The 26,562-nt window shown below is 42.9% G+C and overlaps 1 protein-coding gene across 2 annotated transcripts in view; it reads right to left on the bottom strand.

Moving 5' to 3' along the window:
- Positions 1-26,353, bottom strand: part of RAPGEF5 (Rap guanine nucleotide exchange factor 5) — a 166,610-nt gene extending 140,257 nt beyond the window's left edge. The window contains exon 1 of one of the 2 annotated variants that reach the window (XM_069773507.1): positions 25,826-26,353. In XM_069773507.1, coding sequence (XP_069629608.1) covers positions 25,826-26,020 — 195 coding nt within the window. In that variant the 5' untranslated portion in view covers positions 26,021-26,353. The remainder of the gene's footprint in view (positions 1-25,825) is intronic. The other variant, XM_069773498.1, reaches the window with a different exon arrangement.
- Positions 26,354-26,562: the final 209 nt, after the last annotated feature.

Here is a 26,562-nt window from a genome sequence, read left to right as displayed (position 1 = left end):
CACTCCTCCCTGAAGGTATTTGGTAAATATAGGCTGCTCCTCCCAAATGATTTTGACACACCCCCCCCAATGCAAATTACATTTGCAATAACTCTTAGAATGAGCCAAAACGTGCTTTTAAGGTAAATTCCTTAGCCATCAAGTAAACAACTCATCTCTCATGAAAACTACCTTGGAACAGCTATACCCACACTAAGTGCTGCTTTCCAGGCACTACCACCCCGGCATCCCTCTGTGCCTTTTCACCAGGTTGAGGAGAAGCTTTGCCAAACCACACGTTAGGGAGGAAATGGGGACGTGGTAGCATGTATGGTCCTGGGATGGGACACCGTATGTGGAGCAGATTCAGAGCACTGGGTGTCCTCCGGGAGGACTCTCCTGTCGTACATGAATAGGTGTGCACAGATGGCTTCAGCTTCCCTGCTGGGGATGCAGGAAGAAAGAGGCAGGGAGCTGATGCCTTGGGATGGGCGATCAGGAGCATGAAGTATGAACGTGGCACAGGGATGGCATTCTAGCTTGGGGACACAACTTGCATGTGACAGGAGAGGACAGTTGGGACACGTGGCCCAGGAGAAGGTTTTGGAATAGGACTGCTAGGATCCAAATCTGAATACACCACAGATAATTTAGTCTGAAATTGGGAAAAATTATAAGGGAGTTTACTGTGGTATTTAAAACCACCAGAAGTGCAGGGAGTAGAGCAATGGTATTAAAAGAATGGGAGGATTAGAATAAAGTGACCAGCAAGTAATTTAAAACAACCAGAAGGAAATACTTCTTTACAATCCATATGACCAGCTCATGGAATTATTGCCCAAAGAATCAAATACTCCAGCTGGATTTTTAAAAGCAGTAGCTAATTCAATGACTGATACTACTATGCAAGGTCTGTATCTGGGTTTAAATTAGTATTGCTTCAGCTGGACAATTATTTTTAAACAAGTTGAGAATCTCTGCCATTATTTAAAGCTAAGCGTGCCAAGATATTGATAATATTTTTAATATATGAGCACAAACTGATTTTTGAAAGTTTTGGAAAGAAATTCCCCCATGACATACTACACAACAAGCAAAGTGTACTAATGAAGGCACATTTTGCTCTCCATTGGAAAGATCAAGCTATATCTTATTGTGAGGTGCTGACTTAGTTCTTTATTCAGTTCTTTCCTATACTCCACTATAGCAACTCCCTATGCATTTACTACAACCTGGTTAATGCTCTAATCAAGGACTAAAGATACTATAGAGCATGTTTTCAGTCTACCTTTTGGGGATACATTTGAATTTTCTCCTTGTTTTTAGGTCTGGGATTTTGCTTTGGCCTCATCTCAACTTCAGAGGATGACTTGCCTACAAGTTGCTTGTGCTTTGCCTCCTGCCCAAGCTGTTCCAGCAACTGCTGATATTTCTGCCATTGCCAGCACTGCAGTCGTGGTAGCATCAGCAATGCTCCATACATCTGCTAGCAATTTAACCACCATCATGCTCAGAAAGAAACAAAGAAAGAGTGTTTGGAGCTCCAGTTCAAGTGCTTTCCTCAGCTGGGATTTAGTACAGTGGTAGCAGCCAGCAACCTGTCTACACTAGAAGTCATGCTGTAACTATGGAAGAGGCCATAGAAATTGTAGGAAAATAATAATTTCAAATATGGGACACAAATGTTTTGCCTTTCTTCTAAGAGCTTCTGATATTCCTGTGCAGTTGGCAAGAAAAAAAGCTTTGACAAAAAAAAGGAAGTAAGAAATTTTTTTTATTAATCAAGATTATACCTTTTCCTAAATCTTTTACAGTGGGATTTATATTAAAACTAAAAGAAATGAAAAAAGGTAGAATCAGGGCTCTTCCGCCCCAGCAAATTGTTCAAGCTTCCACTCCAAGTTTTTCAAATAATTAAATTTTTACCTGGTTGCATTACCAAAAATTGAGCATAATGCCACATTAAGAGTTTGCAATGCATAATCAAACTTCACCTGTTGTCAGTTTACAACACATTCATCAATTTTTGTCTGTTTGATCAGGCTTAATTTGCAAACATGCCCATGATCAACTCCACATTGCTGAGCAGTTCTAGGAATATTTTTGTGTACAAATATAAGAAAACAATTGTTCATAGTTTCAGGGCACTATCACTATGTCCCTGAAGAATTCAGTATAGCACTTGTGCGTTCCAAATTGGATTACTCAATATACTTAAAATTAAGCAAATGCTTCAGTGTTGTGCTCCATCAGGGCTTGTTCCCTAAATGTAAATAGCCTGAAAAAAAATCATCTCATTTTGAAATGCACATGGTGTAGCATAGACTACCTGGTAATGAGATCATTTCTATTCCCTGACAGGGGGTTTTCTGCAACTACTCAACACCTGAATCCTAAATTGGCTAATGTGACCACAAAGGAAATTATATACTCAGACAGATTTCCAACAAGCATTTAAGCATCCAAGCCTAAAATACACTTTCACAAGTATTCATGCTGGAAACTTCTCACGTTCCAACCGTGAGAGACAGCGTATGGAAAAGGATCACAAATAAAGCTGAATCCAAATTCAGTCCCCAAAACAATCATCTGTTTGTGCTTTTCTCTCTTTACTACTAATCATTCAATTCTAAGAATACAGTGGCTCAGGAAAAATTAAAAAAATCCACCAGAGGTATTTACTTAATTTCCCTCAGGCTTCTCTCCCACTCCACGCACAAATCAAAAAGTAATTATTTTTTTCCTAGACAGATTTCTTTCTCTCATTACGAAACATGACAATGATAATGCCATAACAGCGATAGAAACTACTGCAACTGTTAGAACTGATGGAACCCTGTGGGCTTTTTTTCTTCAAAAAGATTTGCTGGAGTTGCTAAAAGCAAGCAGCTATAATAATTAGAGAGTTTCCACTCCAGCCCTGATCTGAAGACAAATCCTGGAACAAAGCTGGGCTGTACCTGCCCGACACACCCTCCTCAATCTGCAACACAAGAAGGCAGCAATTTCTGCAGGAGTAAATGCTCATTTATTCCCAGTGCTTACTCATGCCAGGCAAGGAGTGGGGGAAGGGAGAGAAAATTACTGAACAATTTGGCTTATCACTTTGCCACCTTCCAATTTTTGCATTTGACATCACTTGCTACTGCCTAAATTACAGGGGGTTTAAGCAGAAGTAAGACATGGGTGCTGTGTTTCGCAGATGAAGTGCTACCGTTGTTTGAGAGTAGCTGGATATAGGGAGTGTTGTCATGAATCCCAATCCGTTTCCATGTGGCAGCAGATTTTTCCTCGTGGTTGCTAAGGCACAGCAAGCAGAGTTGGTTAGGAAGCTAGCTGACTTTCAGCAGATATGTTTCATATGAACCCATTGAATATGCCTGACTTTCTGCCAAATAATATTTGTCACAAACAACCTTCCCCCACTGCTCCTCTTGAAACCCCTGTCGGAATTCATGGATAATGAAGAACAACCAATGGAACAGTTCTCTCCATTAATATTTATTTAAGATTAAATATAAAACTCTTTATAGAGTTTTACAAAGAAAAGATCTTCCCCTGATCATCTTAAACTTAAAATTCTTAGGTGTAGCATAAAAAGGTCAAAAAGCTGTAAAAAGAGAAATCTGTATTCAGCAGAGCTTGCAATGCAGGGTTCCCAGGTGAGCCTGCAAAGCTCTCTGGAGAAACCCAAATGGGTCATTAGTGAAAGAAAACCAAAGAGTGTATTCTCACCTGTTTTCTGTATAAAAAGAACCTGCAATGAATCTGAATAAGTTATTTCACAAAAGGGAAATCCACAACTCATGGTTCATTCTCATGTCTCACAAAACAGAAAGGGATCTGCAAAGAAAATAGCTGCTCTTTATAAAGACAAGCAGTGCTTTTTAGGTTTAAAGACTTATTTCTGAGATGACAACAGTCAGGAAAGCAATGCGTTTAGAAGCATTTCTGTATTTTCCAGTATGTACCAAACTAAATACGGATGAATGAGTTTATGCTTCAAACAAAACTCTTTTTTAGTTAATCTGGCATAAGGCAGCCACTTTTAAAGTCTCCACAGCCTAGCAAGGAGCGTAACTTAGTGTGCAAGAGCAAATTTTGTTTGCAATGCCCTTTTCTTTACCCAAAAGAAGTTAAGAATAGAAAAGAATATCACAGAAGACAATATGGCAGGACTGATTGGTTGCTCTCCTCCCTCTTCCCCAGTACTACCATGGGAGAAAAGCCCTGGATAAATCCAGCTTCAGGAAGGCACGAATACAGGCCAAACCTCCTCTGTCCATTACCCTGTGCCTCAAGTAAAGCTGTGGCATCCTGACATGGAAGCCAACTCAGTTTGAGAGGAAGGGAGGAGTGGTGAACTGGCAGAGGGGAATGCCTGGGTTAGAGAAACTTTACATTCCTTAAAAAAAAGGAGATGGCCACTCGCCTGCTAATGATGCATTTCCATGACCAGATTAAAGTACCACAAAACAAGGTTGCTGACAAGCAGGTTGTGTCCTCCCTTCACCTCCTGCTTCTCCTTCCCATCCCCACCGCTCTTCTGCTTTGTGCTTCTACCCATGTCTGTGAAGCCACGTCCTGAACGAAGCTGAAGGACCGATAGCTTCGAACTGGCTCATTAAATAACGATTCATTTTAACCCAGATTATTTCCCTCTGCCAGGTCACTGGGGAGCCATACAAACACGATCACTAGCAAGGCAGGTGGCAGGGGCACAGGCGAAAGCAGTGGGACGCGGAGGGAGGCAGGAAGGGACAGCTGTGCTCAGAGGAAGCACTTGTTTATGCCGAATTAAAACTATCCAAGGAATGATGGCATAAAACACGCCTAATAAATCCTCAGTGTCTCTGCTCTGTCAACATAAAAAGTAAGTTAACTATACCCACAAAAAATGACAAGACAAAATTCAAAGGTGTCAGTAATGAGGAACTTCACCTCCCACCTCCCTGTTTGCAGAAGTGCATCAGTTTAAGTAAAACAGAAATCCCATTTCATTTCACTCCATAGATCAGTTGTAGACTGCATGGGCTACAGCCATAGTTTACAATATAGAAACAGAGTTTAAACAAGTTTTCTCTTCTCTTTCTCATAAAAACCTTATGGACATTTTCAAGTCATATGCTAATACAATGTTTGCAGTGAGAGTTCATTAAATATGAAATAAAGAATCAGAATGTTACTGGTTTTTATCATGCTTTATATAACATTAAAATATGCAGACTACACTTAATTGACTATTTGTGTTCCTTCATTAACCTAACTTTATTGCAGCATTTGTGCTCTAGTTTGCCATTTCAGCCATACCTTTCCTAATGCTACCTTAAAAGCTTCCCAGTGCATTTCACTCTTCCCGGCTGTCAGCAACATTTCACAGGAAAGCAGCATCCTCCCTTTCTTTCAGTACAAAATAGGCACTGTACAGACTGCCACTGTAAAAATTTAGCAATATTGCTGCATTTATTTCTCTTTAAAACTCAGCACCTAATAAACACAGTAGATGGTCTTTGTAATCTGCCATCATGCTTCTAGCCATCAGCATCTGGTTTGGTTTTGATCTGGAGGGTAGCACACAAAGGCAGGTGGGTGGGGTTTTTTAGTGATTATTAAAATTTTATGCAACAATTAATATTTCTATTGATGCAAGTTATAATGTAATAATACATTATTTGGAGCTTTCAAAAGAATGTGCACTGGATATATATGCTATATAATGCTATGATTAAAAAGATATTCCCAGTGACAGGTTACCATTTCTTTTCAGATAGATCTAAATGAAGACATCAACAAAACAGTGAAAAGAGAGATCAGGAGTAGGAAAATGTGGATTGTCTGCATACTTAAAAGCTTTTCAAAGTACCTCTGTTGGCACATTTCTTGTGTTGCCAGCAAAATACCTTCTCACGACACATTTCCAAATAAAAAAAAAGAAAGCAGGATAGCACATCAACGTGGCAAAGACATGCTGCAAGCCAGGCAGCCTGACTCACAAGCATGCATTAGTAAAAAGAAATTTCACGGGAAAATTGTGTGTCAAACACAAGAACTAATGCCCAGGCTGTGCAATCTCCTTCCTGGAGTTTTCATAACCTGACCAGACAAGGCCCTGCACGACTGCTCTAGCTTTCAAGTTAGCCCTGCTCGGACCAGGGGCTGGAGCAGACAACCTCCAGGACGTCCCTTCAAACCCAAATTATTCTGTAATTCTCTCCTGCTCCATCAATCCCAGACACAACTTAATTCTGCTTCTCCAACCAGCTGCATCAGGCATGGGAAAGAAAGTCTGTGGAGCCACAGAGCAACCAGTAACACTTTTCTAGATGCACCTTGTGTTTAAAAAAAGGCTCTTAAAATCACATATTTTCATGTTAGCCTTTCACCAAAACTTCTCCCCATCACATTACCCAACGTGCCAGGTCTCAGCTGCTGAGGAGCCAACGTACCTCTGCTGTCAACATTACTACAGATAATACTGGTGCTAGAACTCGGCCTTCAGCAACCCACATTTGTCAGAGATTAAATATAATAAAATTTTTAAAGCAGGCAATCAATTAAGCAAGTGATTCATTTCACCTGTCTGTACCAGCCACCCATCATGTAGATGTAAGTTCAAATGCCCACTCTCTGGTATGAGGCAAAATAAGCATGGTTAGGTACTTGATTTTCCCCAGCACAGGCTCAGGAGCCTTCTTGTGAACTGTCCCCATGACCCTGCTGCAAGGATGTTCACCTCTGAAGCAAGAATTGTAGCAAGCAGCAGAAGGGAAAAAATAACCAATATTGCTGCAGCTATTTCAGTGAACACAGATGCAGAAACAAAAGTTCAAATATTAGCAAATATTCAGGAAATCAGCTGTGAACGATGCTGACAATAAATAGCTAAAAATGTCAATACAAAGTATATTAAAATCTTAATTTATTCGGAAGCAATTTGCAAATAAAGAACCAGTTTTATAGATTTTAATAACTACAGTATATTTAATGTTTCAAGTACAAAAAGACAAAGTTAAAATTCAGTGCTTTGATTATGATTTATATAAATATCTCGCAGTAAATTGCATCAGTTTAGTTTACTATTTGAAAAATGCCTATATTTCTGGCAACATTGGTTTTGTTTGGGTTTTTTTTTGCACGAGCTGCATACAAATAGTCCATGAATTGCTTTACAAGTGTGCAAAGGTATGTTTTTAATGTCCCTTTTGTTTAATGCCCCTGCTCTCAGAGAGCTCCGCTTTTACAACTGCTTGTACAAGAGGTAGGTCACTCTGTAATTTCCCAAACCTTATTCCTAGAAGTAGAGCAGTTATTCCTTTCAGGTACAAGACATTGAAATTTTTTACTCTTTGTTTCCAAGAAAATTATTTTCTGATTTTGCAGAGACCAACTGACTTACTGGACAAAGCACCTGACTGTTCAGCATACCTCAGCTTTATTCCTGAACCTCGCGTGGTCGCAACCTCCAGCAAGTCATTTCCCTTCCCCTGCAACCATGGTCACTCTGCTCTGCAAAGCGCTTTGAGACCTACTGGTAAAGATCAGCTCTCAGCTAAGGGCTAGAAGCACCCAAGCTCTCTGCCATGTAGCCAGGGTAGCCCCACTGTAAGTTCATATACCTACAGGATATTTAAAACACAACAAATCATGAATAAAACTGCTGACCCTTCCTTTTCTTGCTTCTGAGGTTTTCAGAGAGCAGGAGTGGCCTCCAAGCTGGGTGAACAAGCTCTGGTTAAAGAAGCTTGTACTACAGCCTTAACAGTTTGAGAATCTGCAGCACCATTGTTTGTATTGGCAGCACTCCGTTATGTGACCTCTTGGGAACAATATTAATTTCACTGACAGTAGCTCTTGGCACATGCTGGTGCCAGCCTACAATAGACTGGATAGTAGGAGTTCTTAACCACTTCCAGAAGAACAGTTGTAATTTACTTTTTTGTAGAAAAACTATTAAAGTTTAACTATTTTAGTTTCATGAAGCAGTCAAGGCCTCACTGTACGGAGAGCTTAAAAAGCACTCAATATGCAAGGAAAGAAAAAAATTGTTCCCTTGGAGCACACAAGCAATTCCTTGGCAAAGTAGATCCAGGAACTCCTCACCCGCTCTTGGCAGAGCCTCAGCATTACTTGAAGCTGCACTACCAGCACCTTCAAACAGTCTGCAGAATGGGATCACACTAACCCTGCTAGCATCTTTTTTGTGCTTGAAAACCTTTGGTCTGGCTGTTGAAGCAGGAACAAATGAAAACTCAAGTGCACTCCATCTCCAAAGGGAGGTTTGTTACCTCTGAGATGGGGAGGGACTTGAAAAACAACGCAGTTCAAAAGTATCTGCCAGTGTGTCAGAAACCACTGCACACCTATCATTCAATCCTGATTACTTAACACATAATGTAACACGGGAAGTAGTGTGCAATAACCATGAGATATGGAATAGGATTAGAACATGAACAGGAGTTTAGCATATACAAACAACCACTAAAAGCAGCTTAGGTAAATTTAGCTTTCACTAGACTGAGAAGTTATAGAATCAGAATATATCATAGATGCAAGACACAGATGAGTCTTGTAAATTTTTTGGACATGGAAAAACAGCTCAAGTGCCAAGTATCTAACAGATACAAGTTTTACTTAGTATGATAAGATCACAACCAAATCATATAAATGACATATCTTATGCAGACTAAGCTATTAAGAAAGTAAAAGACGTACTCAGCACCCCCACAAGGTCACAGAAACAGTTCAGGCATCTTTAGATAGGAACCTCCTTCATGAACATAGGTTCAAGAAAAGAAGAACACAGTCTTTGAAGTTAGACAAGAATTCCACCCTAAAGAGGCAGACTTCCTTACTGATATTCTTTATCCTTAATTTTAATTACCTGCCCTTCTTCTGATATATATCTTTATTTTAATTCTTTATTCATATAACAATTGTTTGCACACATTTGGTATTACTAAAGCACATGGATATGTCACATCATGTCTATGCTGCATTATTCTGAATTTACGTGCTGTAAAATTAATCACTCTAAACTCAGTTAAATCTACAAGTCCTTCTTCCTACTGCTGTGGAAGTTTGATCCCTCTGTGTGAGGGCTGGGGGTTTCTTTATCTCTTGAGATTTTCCAGCCGGTGTCAGGGAGCTTTCTCATTTTGATCTACAGTTTCAAAGGGTAGGACCTTGCTCCAACAAGAGACATTTGAAAGTGTCACGAATAGAACTGGTCCTTATAAGGGTTCTCTGCATTCATCATTTATTTTCAAGACAGCATGGGCAAGATAAGACAAGGCCTGCACAGGTGATCCCCGCACCTCTCCTCAGGCTTAGAATACAGATATTCAACCAAACTCAGTTTAAGGAAAAAGCCACAGAATTTGACAAGCTACTCTTGTGAGATTAATGCCCTCTGTGATAATACACCATTCAAATTTATAGAAAAAAAGAAGTATTAAACTGTGTTGCACTAAACTTTTTGTGGAGAAAGTGTGTGTGTATATATATATATTAAAAAAACTATTTCAGGGAGCCTAACTAACTAACTAAACAAATAAATGAATCTTTCTTCAATTTGTCCCGCATCAGTCTTTTGTCCCACATGAGGTCATTAGTACTGGTAATTTTCCAGCCCTCAGAAAAAAAACCTCCAGCAAAACTAGATGTGGTATTTAAAGCATAAAGTTCCTATCCCTTTGTTTCATTACTTATATGCACTAGGAGGCCTTTAAACAATTTAAAAGACACAGTTTTTATTTTTTTCCTTTACAAGAAGGTACAAATCCTTAAACAGAAAAAAAAACCCTCAAATCTGAGAGTCAAAGGATTAGAAGATTTTTCTATTTTTACATTTGATTAAATTATCTGAATTAATTAACCTTTAATCGCATTTGCAACTATTATCTAGTTTTGCATCCCAACAGAAGTCCCACCATATGTCTATATCCTAGTCAATCTTATTCCCATATTCAAAGGCATGTGCAAAAAAAAAAAAAAAAAAGACTGCTGGAGTCTAAATTAGCATGAAAAACACGTGTGCAGTGGAAAAAAGAAGAGAAGTCCATAATACTACAGTAGTGTGGGGATCTAAGGTGAATTGTATGCTATGAAGTTGAACATACATGCCTGTGTAAGATGTGTCTCTTGACAAGAAGATTGAATTCTCTATTTCAACAAGATCTCTGTACATCAGGTGCTGTAAGGAAGATTACTCCTCCAGAGGAACTGTTTGGGGGTTACTTATCTCACCACGAAACAGGCCAGACATCCACCAGATAAGGGGATAGTCCAGAAAATATGTATCAGAAGATCATGCTAAGGGTTTAACTGTAGTTGGCACAGTCCAGTGAAACTATATTAAGCAGCGTTCCTACTCAACTGCTTATAAGTTTTTGTTTTAAAACATAAGTCCTTTGGCTTGAAAGTTGTGGATGACCTTTTTAAGGCTGTTTCAAAATGTACATGAGGCAGTAACCACAGCCTGCACCTGCAGAATCTGAAGTAATAACCCAGAAGAGTACCTCATCCCTCACTGAAGACAGAAGTGGTAGCACTATAACTATTTTTAAAGAACGACTCATTAGAACACGTAAGAGAGAAGCAGAAGGACACAATGTGAACATAAGCATGCTTATCAGTTGTGTGAACTGGGGCACATAAAAGAAAAGTAGAATAGCCTCTGCATTACTCACAGCCAAAGTATAGCTGAGCATATCCTGAACAAAGCAACCTCAAAGAGCCAGCAGAACAGTCTGCTGATGCCGTAGTACAATCAGAGGAAAGGACTCACATCGCTGCCTTTCTATGGGGTCACATTTCCACCACCTGAGGACAGTCAGGCCTGGCAGCCAGTGCTAAGAAAAAGTGCATTTGAGGGGCTTCCGATCACCAGACTAAGTAGCAGCTCATGCATTCCCTGTACTACTTGGAGCTGCGTCCTCCTTGCCCTACCACACACATCACTGTCCAGGGCTCTTCCAGGATCCTCCTTTACATATACATATAAAGCAGCAACACAGAACTGGGCCACCTTCTTCTGCTTCAACAGATTGAGTCTTCACCCCAAGACCTTGAAAGGGTGCATTGTCCCATGAAAATAAAAGGACCAGAGGCAAAGACTGACCACATTTTTTCAGGTCTAGGGGCAAAGAGAACTAACTTTCTACCTCTTTAATATTCTGCATCATAGCCAATGCTTGCAACATTGATCCCTTCAATATGCTGTTATCCTCCTTCCACTTGCCCACTGTATCCTGGTTACCAGCCCACCCAGATTTAAAAGTCAGCAATAAATATCATTTTAAGTCAGAAAATGTTTTCTGACCTATGCAAAGCAGGAGGCGGGAGAGAGAGAGAGGAGAGCAGGGAAAGATGGGGCACTGCTGTCTTTAAAAATTGGTTCAAGCAGTATGTCCATGGAAGATACTAATTTGTTAGAGAATTTAGACTTAAATCAGGGAAGCAAAATGATCCAAAATATTAATATACTGCAGTATTCCCCACCGCAGTGACTGATCTGTCAGAGACTAGCAGAGATGCTCTACCTGTGTTTCTATAAACACTAATAAAAAGCAAGATGTCAGTGATATCCTAACAGTCTGCTGTGACGTTCAGTCTGCCCTCATCAATTCACCAAGGAAGCCTGGGCCAGCCTGGATGCCCTACCAAAGTAGGTAATACCTGTTCAGACTCTTCCAGCCCTTCTGCCATGACAATCTCAAAAGGCCATCCAGCTCGATAGCTCATTCTGCAGCAAGGACACCCAAGCCATTGGTTAAACTCTGGCACTAGAGCAGATGGATGGCAAATCACCATTTACTGTAAGAGACCTTCATTTTGACATACACTGTCTTCAAGAACCATGAAGAGCCCTGATCAACTTGCTCACTACTCTTTCCTTTCCCATACCAGCTTTTCTGAGATGACTTCAAACCAGTCCTTGTCTCAGTGGAACCACCACCACAAACCATATGGGCTTCACCAATTTCACCTAAGGCAGCCTGGGCCTATGGGGTAACATATCTATTTGGTCACCTCTCAGGTGCCAAAAATAACTGAAGCAAAATTAAACGGAGTTTCAGTGCCTTCTTGGTACATAGACACATGCACAGAGACTTCTTCAGAAAGCAAAGCTTGCAAAAAGACTAACAAAAGTTTTTTCACCTCTAATCCATTTGCTGCCTTTTCTCTATGCAATGCCATAATGTCTTCTGTGGGCACTGGACACACCAGCAGAATTTAACTGGAGAGGGCCTCTAGGATACATACCATTCCTGATCAGTAAACCCTTGCCTTGGAATTGACCTCCCTGCTCCCTCCACCAGGATACAATCAAAAGATCAGATGGGTTCATGAACAACAAAGTAATGGGAACTGGAACGCTTTGGGGCTTGGAAGATTACACGGGAGGTTTGTTTGCATGTTTTTAGCGTGCCTCATGCTTGTTGACGTTTTTAACTTCTCCACTTGTGCCAAGAGATAACAATGACTAACTTAGCAGGGAAAAAGTCACGGTATAAAGAAACAAGTATACACATACTGAAGCTGGAGTTGGCTCAGGCAGAAAAGAAGATGACTCACAGATGCTCAGTATTTAGCTTTGTTTCTAAAAGTCAGATAACACCAAGAACTGCTAAAGCAAGAGATGAAGATTCAGTGTGTTTTCTTGCTTAACTCAAATAAAATTAAAAAAACATAATAATCAGGTTTCCAGTTTTGGAAGTCTCACAAAATTTACCATTAGCTCTTCAGTGACAGGGGACAGTTTTTAACTCAGGTTTATAAAAAGAAATTATTATTGTCTCTGGATAGCTTCTTTGGAATTATTTTTATTTACAGAATGGAAGAATGCCATGGTTCCTTATCCACTCCCACCATCCTGCCATAAATTTTCCTGTAGCATGTTTTGCTATTAATAAGCAACTGAAGTAGGCCCTTTTCTACAGCCATAATAAATGGATTCTCAAAGAGCATAAGTTTGCATTGTTTGTAATAAGACCACAACTTTGGTTTAATAGCAGTGTTGCTCTGTCAGCTACACTTTGTGCTTAAATGCAAAAGTCCGCTACTGAGACATTTTGTGTCTCTATTTTTAATGAAGAGCTTTGCAAGATTTGAGAGCAGATGTCTGTAATGTGACATTCTTCAAAAATCTTTGGTGATTTACCAAAATTTACTGTTAGATAGTCTTCTTCCTAATAGCAGTTTTGCCATAAAGTTGCCTAAGCAGAAAAATTTTTAAAATTAAAAAAAAAACAAAAACCAAAAGCCAACAAAAAAACCACACTCTTCCCCTCTCTGCTCTTTCTTCTTTGACATATTGGAGAGGTAGCTACTTCTTAACAGCATATTCTCTACTTCACCACTGCAGTTTTTAAAGCAAATACTGATAGTAGCAGAGCCAAGAGATACTCTTGCAGAGCCCTGCTCAGAGATAATTTGACAAAGTTGTTGGTTTCTAGTCTGTGTAGAGCCTTCCAAACAGTTGTCCACCCACCAAGCAGGAGCTTCACCAGTCATGAATATTCTTACATTCCTTAAAAGAACAGGAAAGCCTTTGACACAGCATGTTGTAACAAGGTCCAGACTGACGTGATATTAGCTGATTTTCTTGTATGTTCAGAGACCATCTACCCAGTCATACTTTACAATTGTACCTCCAACTTCAAGCAGTCTTTCCTGGAGAGAGAAAATATTGTACTTGATCAAGCAATAGCCAAGTAATGAAGGACAAGAACAGGATTAAACAGGCTGTTTTCATTAAGAAAAGGAAAATACAAAGATGCCCCAAAGTTACATCCTAGGCTGAACGCTGCTTAATAAAACATATTTGTGATGTCAGCATCAAGCAAATTTTACTTATAGGGTTTTGGTTAGTCACAATCAGAAGTCTATGAACAACTTCAGATGGACCTAGTCAAGGTAGGTGAGTGGACAACTCCATGTTAAATTACATTTATCCACATTAAATGGAAAGTAATGCCCATAGAATGAAAAAAATGTTGACAACTTACATGGTTTTAAGTTAACTATATCAGCTTAGAGAAAGCAACCTGAATGGCTGTGAAGACATTTCAGTGAAGAACTAATCTGTGCCACCAGGAACTCTAAAAAGATAGCAAATTGTTAGGATGAAAAGCCTACATGGCGGAGAGAGGGAGGAAATTGCATGATTTATATAAATCAGTGGTGCAGCCTCACCTAGACTATTACATTCAGCACAAGCCATCACAAGTTCAAAGGGACATTGCAGAACCAGATAGAGTTCAAAACAAGGTAACAAAAATGATTACAGCATGGAAAGAGTCATCTAGAGAGACTGGGATTGCTTGCTTTAAAAAAACAGCTGTAAAAAAGAATATATAAAAACTAACTGTACAGAAGTTGGAAGTTCCCTGCCTCACAGGAACAACAGAAGGGTCACTGAAATTAAAGGTGGGATATTCAAAACTGATCAAAAAGAAATACTTTCATTAACAACAGCATAAAACAAAACTTATTTTTCCTTCCCCTGTAAAGTCATTATCACCAATCCCCACACACAAGCTCTGTAAATGTGAGTTCCAAGATGAGTCTGAAGCCAAAATACTACCCAGATTCATTAAAAGGCTGGATTTGTATATGCGTAACGTGAAAAGCTGTACCTAGAATGATTAATGTTAACAACCCCCAAGCGTCAGAGTATAAGGTATCTCTGGCTATTTGAAACCAGAAAAAAAAACCCAAAACCAAAGCGGAAAGCAGACTACACAACATTTGCTCACACGCTCTTGAAAGCACAAGAAACTGTATTTGTGGCTAAAACTGCTACCTGCTCGATTAACCTTAAAACTTATGGATATAGGACTAGATGAACCATCATCTTGACCCACTACAACATGTTTTTTATCTACACTAGCTTCCTCTGAAATCATTGTTTTGTTGGTTGTTTTTTTTAATAAAACCTCTACCAGTATAATGTAAATATTTATTGCCACATTGAATTGCAAATGATCAACTAAAAAAATGGGACTTTTTAAGCAGGTCTTCAGATAAATCCTCAGTTTATGCATACACCGTATGAACCGAGGACAGACATCTCAATGGAAAAAAACAAGAGACATCACTCCTGCTATTCAGCCTGGAGACTCACCAGTTTTAATGCATGTCCTGGCAACCTAAGAGACCTATTGATTTGCGGCCATTCATTCAAGTGCAGTGAAAGCCATAATTAGATAAATAGCTTTGGTAAAACTAATCTGAAACTCATTTGTTTTGGGACTGTCTGCTTAATGAGATAAAACAAGAAATTAAATATCTGCTGAATGTTCCTCTTTGTATCCTTCAACACAATAATAAAAATATAAATAAAGAGGTATACATTTTACTACCATTATTATTTTTTGCATATTATGAATTTTGTTCCAGCAATTGCTGTCAAAGACAACTACAAAGACACTATTTATGAATGACTATGCTCTAACAGGCTGACCAGTTTTATCAATCTCTTTCATACATGTGGATCCTGAGGAATAAAGAGAACAGGTCTTTTAATCATTTCTAAACACTCTTTGAGCTGACAGAGTATAGCTTTAAGATGATATACATGGCATAAGTTTTTAAAGTATCAAAGTTCCATTTTTGGACATGATTATGCCATTCTTTGTGAACAGAAGTTAAATTCTGGTTAAGTTTTCAGAAATGTTTATAACAAATCTAGCAGGATTATTATATTTTGTTTCTTAACTAATTTTTTTCCAGCAAAAAGCTGAGGAAGACTACTTCGAAGAATTCCTATGCACAAATCAGTGCTAGCATGGACAGATGTTACCATTTATCCTTCTTAAGCCGAAACACACTTAAGCTTGGGATATGCTGCGTCCTCACCTTTCTTCTTTGGCAGCTAACTACTAGATTCTGCTTTTGTTCCTTTAGGACTTGCATCTCCCATGAGTTTGGCCTTCCTTAACAAACACCACAAATCTCGGTTCGTCCTGCAACACAGATTCAGCAGCAGCCCACACCCCCAGATTTGCTTTCACTGCCAAGAGGCTTCAGGCACTGCAGAAATGGCAAACTGCAACAAAGCACTGGATTGTACACGAGCTGGCACCCAGACCAGATCTAAGGGATTCTTTTAGCTCATTCCTTCAGCCATCCAGTAAACAACAGCTTTGTGACTTTCAGAGCTAACCATGCGTGTGCATTGTTTTTCTCCCCTTCTTTCCATATTTTAAAAATCAATTTATGCATCACTGCAGTGCATTCACCTATGGGATGAAATGGAGCATCCGCTTAACAGTGTGCAGTAGCAGTCTATGACAGCAAATGATTACCACATCCATCTGAAATTACAAAGTGTTTTAGGATCAATGGGTCTAACTGCCTCAGCCAGAACTTGGCCAGAAAACTGCAATTAAATGCATATCATCTTAAAAAAAAAATAAATAAACAAAACCCAAACACCTGCTCTCCCTCCCTCTCCCTCCCCCAAGCCACATCGTAAATTCTTGATGCTCACGAGTGCTCTGGACCTCAATTTTCTGTTGGGGATTTTTGTATTGGGGTTTTTAAGGGTTTTTTTTAATCCCAAATGCCGTACTTCCTCTGGTTCACTGCTCCTCAAAACTGACCTGCAGACAGCATACCGTCTACTGCATCACAAAGGGTGTGGTTTGACATATTTTCTTTTGCCAGTGGTATCATTGCAAGCAGCCACTGCCCCTCGCTTAGTGCTGCATGTTCCACAGTCCCAGTGATGCTGCTGACACACCACACAACCTCCAGAGATGCTCAGAAGGGCCAGCTGCAGGAGAAGCTACCAGTAGATCACAATAAAGCTCACCCATATAAAACCCACTCCATAATTAAGCAGAATGCTGGAGAGGCTCTTAACAATTTCTTTCCTTACTGCTCTAACTCATGTAGCCCACATGTGTCTCAGTCATATAAAGTCTTAGGTATGAGGTTCAGGAAGCAAGGAAAGAAAGGCAGCTCCCCTAAATCAAGGGAAAAAAAGAAAGTTGCATTCCTCAAAATCAATCTTTTAAAAAGGCAAACTAGAAATCATCCAGCATTTTAAGCTTAAATGGGTTAATTCAGTTCTAAAACTGAAGGTGAAAAATCCTTACTGATGCTATGAATACAGCTCTACTGGTATTTATATAGACTGAAGGGTTTTTTCCACCTCAATCAGTAGAATATTTTCTTTTTGCACTATAAGAAGTATATCGACTTTTAATCAGTTAGCCTGCTGTGTGCTCTCCAGGCAAACATCTTGTGGAAAAGGAATTCATCAGAGAAAACTGTATATTGTAGGATTTAAATATTAATAATTGACCCTAGCTAAAGACAACAGCCATAAGTAGATCATTTTACAAGGTCAGACTAACCCAAGCCAAACAATAAGTTAACTGAGATAAAAGACATAGTGACAATTATGAATAGCTACTGCCTTTTACACCTGGAACTTGAAAATATTCAGATCCTGCTTCCATGGCTTTTAACTTCAGAGCTCAAATGACTTCATTTTAACCCTTAAACTTTTGCCAAAAGCACAGATACAATGAAAAATGTTTAAATCAAAAGGTGTCATGGATAAAGTTTATACAGAAGATACTAAAATAAAACCTAAAATATTCCACTGAAATGGATCCACGCATATGAACCCTACGGGATCTGCAAGGCAGCCTGATTTGGGGAAAAAGAGGTTTAGGAATTTGTGCACAAAGAGCAGAGCAATGTATGGATGGCCCAGCTAAGCCAGCCCCAAGGGACTACAGCAGAACAGGGCATTCTCTCTCTGCCTAGAGTTACAAGGTGTCCCATTTTGTTTTCAGTCCTACAGCACCATACTGAGCCCCAACCAACACTAAGGGTCTTTTTGTAAGCATTAATATGAACTCCTAATAGAAGGTGGCTCACATCCCAGGGAGATGGCTGTGTGACCAGACCTACAGCATCTGGGTGCCTGGTTGTGATCAGGCACAGAAACACAGTAAGACCCATAATTCAGCAGAGCCAGACCAAAATTCTGCATACTGAACCCCATCGCTTCATACACTGGCTGCTACACCCAGCACCCTTCTGGGGCATCTGTGGACAGGAGCACTTCAGCTATAACTGAATAAGCAAGTTACATAGTATAACTATAAAGTTATATAGTATAAGTGTAAAGTTACATAGTATATGCATAAAGAACTAGCACCTTCCTTTCCCATATGCAAAACATTAATTATTATATATTAAGGACAAATCTGTTTTATTACAATTGCTTTCTGGCAGTTAGGTTGAAAAGACAGCATATTCTGCTTTCCTTTTTTTTTTTCTTTTCCCCTTTTAAGAGCTATTGCCATCTATTTTCAGCATTTTCATCAGCATAAAAATGCACAGCTTGTTTTGCAATTTCCTCACGGCGCAAATGGAATTCAAACCACTGGGTCCATACGAGTAACAACAGCTGAATACAAACCTTAACGGAGTTTGTCATAATTGTACAGTGCGGCGTTGTTCATTCATCCTGGCGGCTGGGAAATCTAGCATGAATTAACCAATAATGCAGTTTTGCAACCAACCAAATTAAAGTGTATAATTCCACAAAGTGAATTTTATTTATTTCCCTTTAAATCTATAACTAAGGGGACAATCAGCTCACATTTAAATCAAGCCTTTCATCAAGAAGTAACACTAGCAGAAATTTTGCAAATACTCAAATACATTCCTTTTAATTCCAATAGAGTTGATCTTATTTCCTACATAGATTTCCTTGATAGGTTTCCCAGCCACACATGGCAGCACTATGTCTGAGGATCTGCAGGCTACATCCCTTAGAAACAGGAGCAAAACCAAAAGTGAAAGCAGCGAGATCCTTGTTCAACCAGAATTACAAAAACATGCAGGGCTGATCAATATTTTATTTCGGAGCCCCTAACTGAAGGCGTTACTACTAACAAGAAAAGCAGCACTTAAAGACTGAGCATGGGCAAAATTAACTCAAGGTATTTTCAGCCTGAGCACAATTTGCAGTGTGGGCAAGGGGTTAAAGCCAAGACTGTGTTGTATAGCAGCTGACTGCAGGTCAAGGAGGGACTTGCCAGGATATGCTCTGGCCAAAGCAGAGAAAAGGAACAGAACCTGTGCCATAGCTTAGAGCAAGCTGCTGCATTTTTTCTGTGTCAGGGGGTCGATGTCAACCTCGTGCACCTTCCATGAGCGTGAGCCACATGATGGCACCTCTTCCCCACGCGCTGGCAGCGGCACCTGCTAGTGCTGCACCTGGACCTTCCCAGAGATGCTAGAAAGCAGCCGAGATATCAGTCCGCTGCCAGCCTCACACCCAGTGCCAGTGTAAGGCCACAGGCAGCGGGCATCATTCTGTCAAACAGACTAATCCCCGGCCTCAGGGAGAAAAATAACTTTGCATTCTGCAAAAACTTACTAGGTTACATACTAGGCCAGAAGAGTGGGTTTGCCTTCCATTTCATTTGCCTGTAGTTAATCAAACCCAGGCACAATTTCTCAGATGTCATAACACATGGGCTAATTAAGAAGTATTCTCAATTTAGTAATTCACTGAACACTGACTATGAAACAAATTATTATGCAAATAAACACAAGAGACACTGAAATTCCCCATCAGCTACTGTGGTCACTGTCACTAAGCTATTTTACTCATTACTCAACTCTTCGTGTGTCACCAGTCACAGACCTGACAAGTTAAAGGATACCGTGAAAGACGATTATCTTAATCAAATACATTTAGCAGGAATACATAATAAGCCTGATTACAATAGGAAAAATTCAAGACTACTTACCACAACTATTTTTAGTCACATAATAACTGCCAAAGTGATGGGGATATTAAGTTACTGAGTAGAACCTCTATGGCAGGCTTTAAAGCAAAATGTCACTAATATCAATCAGACTACTTTGATAATACTTCTGACAGTAAAACTTTTGATTCACTGAACCAATCCAGTATTTTTGTGAGCTGATTTCAGCCAGTACAGCATCTACCCACCACAACAACACCTCTTTTTAATACAGGAGAAACTCCAAAATTAAAGCCTCTGTAGTATATATAAACATGGGTACCAGGGCAATCATTCTCCCCATATTTTTTTTTTCTCCTCTTCTCATTAACAACACTGGTCAAACAAGCATAAAGGTGTTAACGAAATATGTTGGCATAAAAATGGGGGTATTGTCAAAACAAATGTAAACAAAATGGCATACAGGAAGATTAGGTGACTTTGAGAACTGGAATATTAGGAAAAGAGCGTAATTCAGCAGGGTGAAATACATGGTCACTCAGGCACTACTAAGATGAGGAGCTGCCAACAAGGACATGGACTGCTATAAATGTCAGTTGTTGGTGGGAAGATTACCTGAGTACAAGGCAGATCTATATGCTTGCCTCAATCAAAACGTAACTGTCAACTACCATCATAATGTAGCCATGGAAAGGAGGACTGGAATTCTGAGTATTTTCAGCAGGAAATTTCTAATGTCCTGTCAAAACCTCATCTACAACACTATGGTTTCCCCAATCACAGGATGAATTGATTAGAGGAAAGTAAGTTGAATGATATAAGCAACTGAAAGCTTCTTACAAGAGATCAATAAAGAGACTACATTTTAGCAAAACGTAGTTTGAGAGGTTCGGATATTCATTTAATTATAACAGATTGCATATAATTTGATTTTTTTTTCCCCTGCCAAAGAAGAGTTGTCTCCAACAGCATGACAACTGCCAGTGCCAGAATATATGATAGATATCTCTAATACGCTCCAGCCCTCCAGCTATTTTCAGCTCAGGAACCTTCTGTGCCTGATGAGGATTATGTATGTTCAGTACATTTCCCCTCCATGAACTTCTCCAGTCTCACCCTGAACCCATGTAAACTTTTAGCATCCTTACCCTAACTCCTGTGGTTTATTTTCAACCTGTAACCCTACAGTCAGTTGACATCCTGACATACACATACAGCAAGGTTGTCACTCAAAACAGAGCCAAGGTCAAGACAGTCTGAGAACATTTGCCTGGCCGAAGACCTCTAGGAACCTCACAAAAGTCATTACAGGGTCTCAGAAGGGAAAACAGTCATGGTATCTCTTCAACTTCCAGCAAGCCAAAAGGCATGTCCCATGGTGAAGCTTCATACAGGCCAGCAAGATCTTGCACAGTATCAGAGTAATGGGGTTTGACACCATGACGTCCAAAAGGATTTCCAGCTCCACTACTGTGACAAAGAGCAACATCCATGTTCACATATAACAACAGTATTTTGCTTGTGTGTAAATGTGAACCCAGAAAGCTGAAGAGGTCATTAAAGATGTGTGTGTGTGTGTGCAAGGTAATTCCTCCTCCAACTTCTGAGCACTTCCCTGCTCTCTCAGGAGGCACTCAGGAGCAGCCTTAGCTCCCTTAAGAGTGCAACTGAGTGTGATGAAAAGGATTTTGGGCATGATGGAGTGACTGCTGCACTGATCTGCCTGCAGGACCTCGCCGCTGGCATTCCTGGTGTTTCCAGGGGCAGGGACCTGTATTTCAACACTTATTACAAGAAAAAGGTGAGGAAAGGAAGACATCTTTAGCAAGCACCAGGAAGAACAGCAAAGACAGTTCATGACCAAAATATTCCTGCTTACTGCCTGTACGCTTAACACATACCTCAAGGAGGCAAACTGGGAAACAGAAGGGTCCCACTTTCCAAAGATTTTGAGAAAGCACATGGCGGAGGGGAACGGTTCCACAGGGCACAGCGACCTATCGCAACAGATCCTTCTTCTGCCTCTGCACAAGCTCTGACACACACACACAGACACAGACACAACTACCACAGTCAAAGATTAGATTATTTTCTGCTAGCAGAGGATGAGAAGTAAAACCCTCACCTTGCAGCTCACTGTGCAACTGCAGCCTAACCCCCAGTGCCGTCTCGGACATCTGTGCTGCACCTGCCCTCAGACTGAATTTAAGAAAAAACACCATCAGGGACAAGGCCAACATCCAGTTCAAAGTTCAGGAGTTTTAAAAAAAAACATTGGGCTTCCCTAGCCAAGGAACTGGAGGTTAGTTTTACCTAAATGACTGAAGCAGTAGAGTGTATTAGTATTCACCTGGCTCCACAGCACACAAACATGCAAGCAGGACAGTTACTGCAGCTTTTCTAAAAGGTGCTTTTCACCTCTAAGTTCTTCGCGTGTATTAAAATTGGACATATCCTGACACAGAAAGCCAAAAAAATGCACTTGTACTCCAGGTTTTGGGTTCACTGAACTGAGAGGGAAATGCTTATTTTGTTACACTACATTTTCAGTTATCCCCATCTCGGATCACAATTTTCAGATAGTCTAGTGCCAAGGGCCAAGGACTGAGAGACCCAAACAGATTTTAAAAATTTATTCCACCTCATATTGTTTTGCAAAATGTATTCAATTTATATATATATATATATACACACACACTATCCTCTACTATGCAATGCTTTCCTCCTCCTCCCTTCCCGCCCCCCCCCCCCTCACTCCGAGCACCACAGGAAGCATTTGAACAGCATGCAGTGAAGTACATCCTTAAAACAATTATACCACCCTTAACACTTCCATTATATTTTATTATCCATATTCCCCAAGCATGCACATATGCAGATTATCCCTGCTGTATAGATGAGGAAGCAAACTGCACTGCAGGCGGTCCCTCAGCAAGACAGCATCAGAGGCAGACCCCCTGCTCAGGGGGTCATAATATTTTTTCTGGGAAGTTAAACAAGCCAGAATTTGAGCTGGTCAGCATTTACTTGAAAACAGCTCACCTAAGTGAGCAACATTCCTGATGAAACCAGCTGGACAAATAAGAGTCTCAGCTTGGCATTTGAACAAACAAAAAAGCACAAAGAAAAAGTCACTGGAGAGGAAGATCAGACTAAATTTATTTTTTTTTTTTTTTTCAAAGGGATAGGGGGAATGGAGATTTCATGAGCAAACAAAACCCTCCAAAAATTAACTTCGGATTAACTTGAAATATTTTGTTGAGGTGAAAAAAAAGGAATCTTTGTTTCATATTTGTGTTACTCAACCTTTCTCCAACTTTTTAAAGACTTTTTTAATTTAAGAGTCATGTTTAAAAGGGAAAGTATAAAAAAAAGCTGCATTTTATTATTCTAACATATCCCTTCCCCCTCCCAAATACTGTCATTTTCAGGGTTGAAGTTATTCTCCACATTAAATAGAAATATGTGAAAAGTGTTGTGCCCCTAAAATTCCGTTTTGGGGGGTGCAGGGGGGAGACACACACACAGAGTGGACAGGAATCAACACAGGGCACTACCAGCAGAGCCAGACTGCTCTCTGGAGAATCACACGTGTGGGAGAGACCCTCATGCACCCCAGATGTCCACTTTGTTTCCAAAGGGAACAAGTGACATCAACATCACTACTGGACTGCTAGCACTACCTGCGCCTCAGAACACTCCACTAGGCACCTGCATTGCTGAATAATTCCAGCTGCAGGAGAATCCCTGCAAACCCGGAGACAGCAGAGCACAGCAGTCCCATTCTCCACACAGGACCAAGCCACCGGCCAGAAGGTCCTGCTGGAGCCATACGGCATCTCCACACAGCATCACCCACTGATCCAAGATCTGCTGAGCTGACTCCAGTCCGCCCTACAAACTCACCATCCTCCCTCCAGCCTTCTTCCTACCAGGGCAGGCGGTTCAAGAAAACCTTTGCAAGACAACCCACAGGGTGCTGGGAGGTGAAGCCACAGATTAAATCTGTCATGCTGTGTTTGCTGGTCTGTAACGCGGTACGTCAGTAAAGGCAGGCAGAGCCTCAGTCGCGACTGTGTGAAGCAAGATGGGACCAAGGCTTCAGCAAGCACATCTGAGGAGCTGCATGACCCAGGAGTTACCCAAGCTTCTCACCAGGGTGTTAACTTACCCGCTCCAAATATTTACAGAGTAACTGCTGTACCACTCGCTTGTTAAATTCTTTCAGTAGCTGTGAAGGAATAACCATGAGGATAAACCTGAGCCTGCTCTGCATGGCATCTCCCCATAGCGTCGTGAATTTGTTGTGCTAAAACAGTATTTCAGACCCGCCTGCAAATGAACACGGTTATGAGCAGTGGTTCTGCACTGCTTCTTACCTCCTCACTGGACACTTACTCCACTTCTCTGGTAGCATGCTTTTAGAGTGGAAGAACTTACACTCAATTCAGAAAAGGTCTCATCTTCGTTGGAAAAAAGATATCTGTCATATACATCCTATTAGGGCAGAGCAAGACTTGGCTATTTAAAATTAACTGAATCCCCTTAGCTCTGTGTTCATATGGATACTTGTCAAGTGGATTACCATTTCACCCCAACAATAAAAGTCATTAGGCATCTCCATACAGACTAGTCTTTACTAGTCTGTTAAACTCATGCAAGGAAAGAAATTAATCTAGAACAGGAATTTGAATCAAAATCTTCCTCAGAAATAGCTATTCTGCTGTAAATTTGTATACTACCTTAACCCTATTTATCTTCCTTGCGTGCATATCTTCTAAGTTAGAACAAAGCATTCACCCAGGAAGTTTGGTTTTAAATTCACACCCGACTATATTTCACAACAACTTCCCCATGCAGAGAAAGCATGTGTTTACATGGGTAAAGTACTGCAAAGTTGATGAGGGTACAAATATACACCATGCTGACTTCTCCCCACTAACTCTCTGCACAGGCGTTTATCAGCGCACCAAAACCACACAAGCAGTTCGCTTGATTCCCCACATGAGAAACTCAACCCCACGCAGGTAAACCCAACCTCTTCATTTCGCCTACTCAGATGGCGGGTCTCAGTCCAGCTTTGGCATGCAAGGAAGGTTTGCTGTGACCCGACGGCAATCCCACGCCCGCGATACGGCGCCAGTCGCAACTGGGAGATTTCACAGGCACGAGCGGCCGGTCACCAACTGCGGTTCCCAGCTGCGGCGGCGTCGCGCTGCGCTTCACCGGGGCACTGCCTGCCCTGTAAAGACGTGCCATCAGCCTTTCTAAAAACGAGTGAGCTTGAGCGAAACTTGGCTAGGGATTTCCGCCATGCCCACCTGACCCCACGGCCTCAGTCTCTGCAGGCACGCGAGGCTGGGGGCCGAGCGTCCCCAGAAGGGCATTCCCGCTTCAAAGCTCCAGGGCACGTCGATGCCCGCCGCTCGTGTCCGAGCACACCTGCGCAGCACTTCCCGCCAGACGAGAGCCTGCACCGGCCCACGCAAGTTCTGCCACATGTTGGGGGGGAAAAGGAGGGAAGAGCCGAGCCACGGGAGGATCCCGGCGGTGGGGACGGGGGCGCGCACTCGCCCTCGCCCACGTTCCGTTTTTCACCGGAGCTGGCCGAGGTGGGGGCCGAGCCCGGGGCCGGCCCGCGGCCACCCCCACCCGGGGGCTGCCGCGGAGCCGCCCGGTCGCCCTCCCCGCCGCCCCGCGCGGGGGGCCAGCGCCGGGAGCCCGCGGCCCGCCCCCCGCCGCGGCGGCCCGGCCGGGGGCGCTGCCTCGGGCACGGCCGCCCGGCGGGCAGGGCGGGGGGCGGCCCCGGTGGGGGCGCTGCTTCGGGCACGGCCGCCCGGCGGGCAGGGCGGGGGGCGGCCCCGGTGGGGGCGCTGCCTCGGGCACGGCCGCCCGGCGGGCAGGGCGGGGGGCGGCCCCGGTGGGGGCGCTGCCTCGGGCACGGCCGCCCGGCGGGCAGGGCGGGGGGCGGCCCCGGTGGGGGCGCTGCCTCGGGCACGGCCGCCCGGCGGGCACGGCCGCCCGGCGGGCTGGGCGGGGGGGCGGCCCCGGCGGGGGCGCTGCCCCGGGCCGCCCGCTGGCTCGCTCGCTCGCTCACTCACCCGGCCGGCGGCGGCGACGGCGCTCTTCCTCCGCAGCGTCAGCCCGCTCCGCAGCAGCGCCGGCAGCTCCCGCAGCTTCTGCCGCAGCTGCACCGGCGGCGGCGGCGGCTCGTGGGCTCCGCCGCCGGGGCTCCAGCTGCGGGCCAGCTCCGCGCCCTCACACGGCGACGGCATCTTCACGGAGCCCACGGCCATGCCGCATCCCTGCCGGGCTGCGGCGCGCAGACCCGCTCTGCCCGCCCGCCTTCCCCTCGCGTGGCCCCAGCCCCGCTCCCACCCCCAGGCGGGCAGGAGGCAGGCGGGCAGGAGGCAGGAGGCAGGCGGGCAGGAGGCAGGCAGGCAGGCAGGAGGCAGGCGGGCACTCGCGCGCACCGCGCAGCGCTCGCACACCTTCCCCCGGCCGCGCCGAGCGCGGCCCCCGCACGCCGCGGCCCCGCCGGGCGGGCAGGACGGGCCCCGCCGCCGCGGGCAGCCCCGGGCGGCGCAGGAAGGCCTGCCGGCCGGCCCCTCCGCCGCTCCCGCCCCGCGCCGCGGCTCCGGCAGTGATCAAGTGCAGGTAATGAGGAGGGTGGAGGAGGCGCGGGCGGGAAGAGGCAGAAAGTCCTGTTAACTCCTTTGCGCTCGGGGACCGCCGCCCGGGCCCGCGCCCCCAGCTCTCCTCCCGCTGGCCCGCGCCCGGCACTGACCCCGTCCCCACGGGGCGGGCGCGGGGGAGAGTGGCCAGCCCGCGCAGGGGC

Source organism: Haliaeetus albicilla, chromosome 2 (genome assembly GCF_947461875.1).
Source record: "Haliaeetus albicilla chromosome 2, bHalAlb1.1, whole genome shotgun sequence".
Taxonomy (NCBI): Eukaryota; Metazoa; Chordata; class Aves; order Accipitriformes; family Accipitridae; genus Haliaeetus; species Haliaeetus albicilla.
Note: the sequence above shows the minus strand (reverse complement) of the source record. Positions and strands in the feature narration are given on the sequence as shown.